Source organism: Arachis ipaensis, chromosome B07 (genome assembly GCF_000816755.2).
Source record: "Arachis ipaensis cultivar K30076 chromosome B07, Araip1.1, whole genome shotgun sequence".
Classification (NCBI taxonomy): Eukaryota; Viridiplantae; Streptophyta; class Magnoliopsida; order Fabales; family Fabaceae; genus Arachis; species Arachis ipaensis.
Window position 1 is genome coordinate 122,363,539 of NC_029791.2, and position 6,125 is coordinate 122,369,663.

The 6,125-nt window shown below is 35.1% G+C and overlaps 1 protein-coding gene across 7 annotated transcripts; it reads left to right on the forward strand.

The window, feature by feature from the left end:
* Positions 130-5,147, forward strand: LOC107606198 (pentatricopeptide repeat-containing protein At5g18475). Of its 7 annotated transcripts, XM_021106497.1 has the most exons (7): positions 130-660; positions 1,808-1,886; positions 2,058-2,124; positions 2,214-2,433; positions 2,788-2,933; positions 3,118-3,221; positions 3,456-5,147. In XM_021106497.1, the coding sequence occupies exon 7, from the start codon at positions 3,553-3,555 to the stop codon at positions 5,104-5,106; it is 1,554 nt and encodes a 517-aa protein (XP_020962156.1). In that variant the 5' UTR covers positions 130-660; positions 1,808-1,886; positions 2,058-2,124; positions 2,214-2,433; positions 2,788-2,933; positions 3,118-3,221; positions 3,456-3,552; the 3' UTR covers positions 5,107-5,147. The 7 variants fall into 7 exon arrangements, with proteins under 7 accessions (XP_020962156.1, XP_020962154.1, XP_020962157.1 ...); XM_021106495.1 differs by lacking the exon at positions 2,788-2,933; XM_021106498.1 differs by lacking the exon at positions 2,788-2,933 and having other exon boundaries at positions 2,283-2,433.

Genomic DNA, 6,125 nt, shown 5'->3' on the forward strand with positions numbered 1-6,125 from the left:
TAAACTATTAATATTAATAAATTTATCCATAAAAAAATAAAATTTACTTTATATTTATAAGAAATAAAATTTTATAAATAAAATAATCTAAACTATAAAAAATTATCTAACATTTTCAAATTACCATTCTTAACCTAATCCAATCCCAAATTTCACACCAGCAGCAGCAGCCATCAACTTCACCCACCCCTCAATGGCTCAATCTCACCATCACCACTGGTCCATTGCAATCCCACCGCATCTATCATAGGTCTCTCTCTCTTTCTCTCGTTTGCTTTAGGTTCCGCAGCACCAAAAAGATGATTTGTTTTTAAGATGGTGGTTGTGAACCCCACACTTCGTGTTTCATTATCATTTCAAGCTTCTTATCTGAAGAGCCTGCGATTAGAGGGAGGACAGAAGAGGCTGCGATTGTAGGTCGATCTGCTGCCATATCTGTTGTGCGTCGAAACCATTGATGAGGAGCTGATCGAGCGGTGATTTTGGACAGAGAGGTTTGAGGGCGGAGAAAAGGTAGCGCGACGCCGCACGAGCAGTTTCCAGGAGGGTGGGGTTGGGTGCGAGGATGAAGGTTTGCTATGAGACGCGGTAGGGCTTTTTTCCTCCGATTGCATCGTCTCATTCATCTATCTCTGCTCCGTTGCTTACTCTGCTGCTTCTGTAGGCGAGTTTTTTTTTTCCAGTTATTATTTATTGGTTTTTTATGCTTAGTTTATTCAGTTTTAATTTAGGTTTAGATAAATTGTTTACGTTAAGTTGATGCTAATTAGATAAATTGATGACTAGATTTACATATTAGATAATAGGTTCTGTGACTGTGACTGTGAATCTATTTAGATTATTGGGTTAGATGATTAGTTATACTGATTCTTTTATGAAACATTTATGCTAATATGATCATATTGTTTGATTTGTATTCCTTTTTCTTGATGCTTATTTCCAACTCATGGGCCACAATTGTTTGTTAAAAACTTTTGGAATTTACTGCAAGTTTATGCTGAGCCTGTTGTGAATTCATGTTATTGTTAAATCACACATATGCTGATTGATGTTTTATTCAAATCATACGCACACTCAGCATCTTGTTTAATTTGCTCAAATGTTGCGAGATTGAAAATGGTTGGAAAGAAGCTGGGATTTTTTCAACAAGAATCCTTTTTCATGGAGTTTGAGTTCGTTGTGTTGCTTAAAACAGAAAAGAAGGGATTTTCTAACAAGCTGGGATATTGTTGTGGCTTACTGCTTATTACTACTTTTGTTTTCACTTTTAATTTGAGGTCACGATTGTTTCATCTCTGTTTTAAGTTCCTCAATCTGTATTGTATTGAGTGATTAGGAAACCTGTTAATTGTTATAATTAGGAGTAACGATATTTATTAATTAATTTACTTTCTTGTAACTTCTAGGTCCATTTATGAACTAGTTATTGACACTTTTTTCTATATATATGATCGCTGGCTAATTTCTATATACTTATTTAGCTTAAAACCAGCAAAGCTTGTCCCTGTTTGTGAGTTGTAACAAAAGCAGGGTTAAGATTTTGTATGCAATGCAAATCTTATTAAATAACCTTAAGACTTAAAAGCTTATCCTTTATATTGGTGCCTTAATGATTGATTACATTGATGCCTTAATGTTGAGATGTTTCTTTTTTGTATTTTCTTATGATCACCTGAATTTTCAGTCCAAAATAATGTGATGTTTGTGTTATACCTTGTCATCACTAAGCTTTACTCTATAGACACTTTGGTAAGATTTATATGACATTAACAATGTGATTGTGACATATATGATGGTTTTGTTGCAGCAATGGTGATGTGCTTATAAACTGGACCCTTGTTACTGCCAAAGGAACCACACTGAAAAGTGGAAGAGATAGATTAAAGGTAACTTGGCATCACTTGAATGACTTTAGATACTTAGTTCATTGTTTTTGCTAGGTAGTACTAATTTTTTTTCAATGCATTATTGAATATTGTGATATGATTGTTCTGCATTTAATTGCTGTTTCTATTTACTGTGTTGAATCTTTATTGTTTTGCATAACCTGGTTTCAGGAAAGATGAAAAGGTGCAGATTTTGAAATCTCTTGGTGTTGAAGTCTTCATTTCAGTGGATTCTGCTGTAAGTTTCTTCTTCGCTTAGCACTGCTCCACCACCAGCCACTCCTCAGCTCATTATTGTAATGATAGTTTTTTTCTTTTTATGTTTAGGCCTGTTAAGGCCCTCTATAAACCCAGTTTTAGATTGGCCTGATGTTGTAGAGGTTTCATCGGGTCTAGGGTCGGGCCTCCCTTTTACTCTCGCTTTTCTCAACACCGGCACCACTCACCGGTCCCTCCAACATTCTACCATCGGCTACAGCACATAGTGGCGGCCGGTGCGAGTGTGTAGCAGGGCGGCAGCCATTTGTTTACTTCCCATCTGAACAAGGTATATCTTACTTGTTAGTGAGTTAGTGTGCTTTTCATTGTTGATTTTCTTTAGCAATATGTTGGATAGCATGAGATTAGGGTATTACAATATGAGGTTTCTTGAATGCTTCTTCGCTCCCTGTTGTTTATTGGTGGAATTTGTGTTCCAATTCTTTAAATTATGCTGACAGTTCATATTTAATGAGTAATTTAAGGTTGTTCTCGGTTGAAGTGCATGTGTTTTCTCATCTAACATGTGAGAATCCCTATTTGAAATTTATGAATAAAAATTTTGGTACTGTTTTGTTTATTTATTTATTTTTGTATTATTTTAAGTTGAAGAACCAGTACCAGTAGTTATATTTATGTGCAGTGTGCAAGATAGGTGCTAGTAGAGTACAACAATTCCCCATTCCCAATCAGCGAAAGCGATCAAAACCTAGGCGCCAAATTCGATATGTTGAAATGTCTTTATTGTCTGAAATTGCAAGTCCCTGTAGCCTCTGCAAAACTTAATTGGTTCATTCTATATCTTATAGATACAGCAGCAATATGCCTTTTTTTTTTTTAAATTTTACCTTAAGAAGTCATTTGTCGTTGAAAACTAACCATATCGATCTATTCTTTTTGGGGTTGTGAATAATTTGGAATTGTAATGGGTTAACCTTGTCAATTGCACATTCATTGTGTGCTCCTTGTGCAGTTCATGATCCTGGAAATGTGGAGTTGAAGGGTGATGAACACTTTGAACATGGAAGTACAGTTCAAGGTTCACAATCCACAGTGATTGGTTCCCTTGAAAATCAGGTAATGATTCAATAAACTTTTACCTTTTCCCTGTTTTTTCTCTCTTACTTTGCAGTAGCTTCATTTCATATTCATCATCTTTGTAAAGATATCTAAAAATGTTTTACCATAGCTCATGTCTTTTCCTGGATCTTATACGTGTCTCTCTTCGCAATAACGTGCAGTTTGTTCCCTTTTAATTTTTCCTCATTTCCTTTTTATCTGCTGTGTTTGAAATCCTTGCCTTGTATGCAGATGCTACTCTCATTTGTTATTTAATTCATTGAAGATAAATCATCAATGAATGATGTTCTTTGAGATGATAGGGATGTGCCTATAATCGTCATATTTCATGAGAACCTCAGGAATTTTCGGTAGCAGGCACAGCCGTGTCCCATTAGTATCATCATCATCTGTATCTTCTTCACTGCCATGGATATCTCCCCTTAAATTAGCAAAACCTCTAGAATCTAAACTAGACCCTCCTCCTGAAACCAGTGGCACTCCCCCCGAATCTCGGAAGAAACACAAATATATATCTCATGAATCCGCCATCAACTTGATCAAACGAGAAAAAGACCCACAACATGCCTTGAAAATATTTAATATGGTATCAGAACAAAAGGGCTTTAATCACAACAGTGCTACATATGGAATAATACTCGAAAAGCTTGCTCAGTCAAAGAAGTTCCAGGCTGTTGACCGGGTTCTGCATCAAATGACCTATGAAACTTGCAAGTTTCATGAGGGTATATTCATTAACCTCATGAAGCATCTTTCAAAATCCTCCTTACATGAAAAAGTGCTTCAGATATTTTTCTCCATTCAGCCAATCGTTCGGGAAAAGCCCTCGCCCAAAGCCATTAGCACTTGCCTCAATCTCCTGGTTGATTCGAATCAGGTTGATTTGGCACGACAATTGCTCTTGCATGCCAAGAGGAGTCTTACACATAGGCCGAATGTCTGCATATTTAACATCTTAGTGAAGTACCACTGCAAAAATGGGGATCTTGACTCTGCATTTGAAGTTGTAGAAGAAATGAAGAACTCCAAGTCATCCTATCCCAATTTAATTACATACTCAACCCTAATGGATGGCCTATGCCAAAATGGAAGGCTCAAAGAAGCTTTTGAGCTTTTTGAGGAAATGGTCTCAAAGGATCAGATCGTACCTGATCCCTTGACTTATAATGTTTTGATCAACGGATTTTGCCGTGGAGGTAAACCTGATCGTGCTAGAAATATAATCGAATTCATGAGAAGCAACGGATGCCATCCTAACGTTTATAATTACTCAGCCCTGGTGAATGGATTATGTAAAGCAGGGAAACTGCAAGAGGCAAAAGGGGTTTTGGATGAGATGAAGAGCGCAGGCTTGAAACCGGATGCAGTTAGCTACACTGCCTTGATTAATTTCTGTTGTAGGAACAAGCGAATCGACGAGGCTCTAGAGTTGCTTGAAGAAATGAAGGAAAATTCATGCCGGGCTGATACTGTTACATTCAACGTAATACTTGGAGGCCTGTGCAGAGAAGAAAGATACAAGGAGGCTTTGGATATGCTCGAGAGACTTCCGCTCGAGGGCATCTATATGAACAAAGGTAGTTACAGGATTGTGCTGAATTGTTTAACCCAAAGAGGTGAGTTGAAGAAGGCAAAGGAATTATTAGGTCTAATGGTTGGTAGGGGGTTTGTACCCCATTATGCTACCTCAAATGAATTATTGGTTCAACTTTGTAAGGCTGGGATGGTTAATGATGCTGCTATGGCACTCTTTGCCTTAGTGGAGATGGGATTCCAGCCAGGATCTGATTCCTGGGGGCATTTGATTGACCAAATTTGCAAAGACAGAAAACTGTTGTATGTTTTTGAGCTGCTTGATGAGCTTGTGATATCAAATTCATGATGCTTATAATTTAGCTACCTTATAATTAAGGTATTGCATTTTGTGTTTCAGAAATAATTCCTGCTTAGAAATATGTGTGAATGTTTTTTTCTATAGCAAATGTGTATCCATTTTAAACGGGTTAGGGTTGAGTATAATGAGTCTAGTACTATGATTAATGGGCTGGAAACTTTAAAAGTAATTTTTTTGAGCTTTTGACTTATGAAAAATAGTATTATTAATGTCTGGTGTAATTTTCAAAATTAAATTGCAGCTTTCTAAGAAATTATTTAAGAGTTTATAGAGAAGTTAAAAGAAATGACTTCTTTCATAATACTACTATTTTTTATCACATTTTTATAAAATAAATATTTTTAGAATTAAAAATTTAAACACAAAATAACTTATTTATAAATTATTTTTAATATATTCATTTATTGTTTAAGTTATTTTTTTAAAAGTAGTTTAATTAAGCTGTTTATCCAAATTGAGTCTAAATCATTAACAGAATAGATTTTAGAATGATAAATCGCATTAAGCTTTTGCTTTTAAAATATACTTGAGTATTGAATTTGCTTTATCGATATTTAGGCTTTTATTTCCCAAGTCCTAACGTAATTAAAATATACCGAGTCAAGGATAATGCTTTTTAATTTTTATCGTTAAGTATTTAAAATGTAATTGGCAAATTACGTAAGACTAACGTAGCATATCATCACTATCAGGGTTTTATTATTATTATTAGTTTATTACCAACGTCATCAATATTAAGCGTTTTCCCTCTTGTGGTCAATGTCGTTAATGTATTAGGGTAAAGTTGGTACTTTGCCAAATAAAATTTGAGAAAGAATGGCCCAGACTTATGTCATGTTAGGCCTAATTGAGCTGGCCCAGCTTTGTGTATGTACGACAAAACACTGTTTTAAATATTTTGGCAAATTAATGGGGATTTAAATTCTTTAAATTTTAGATTTTATTTTAAAAGATAAAATATAATCTCTTATAATTTATTTTATAAGTAGAATAAAAAAAATATAAGA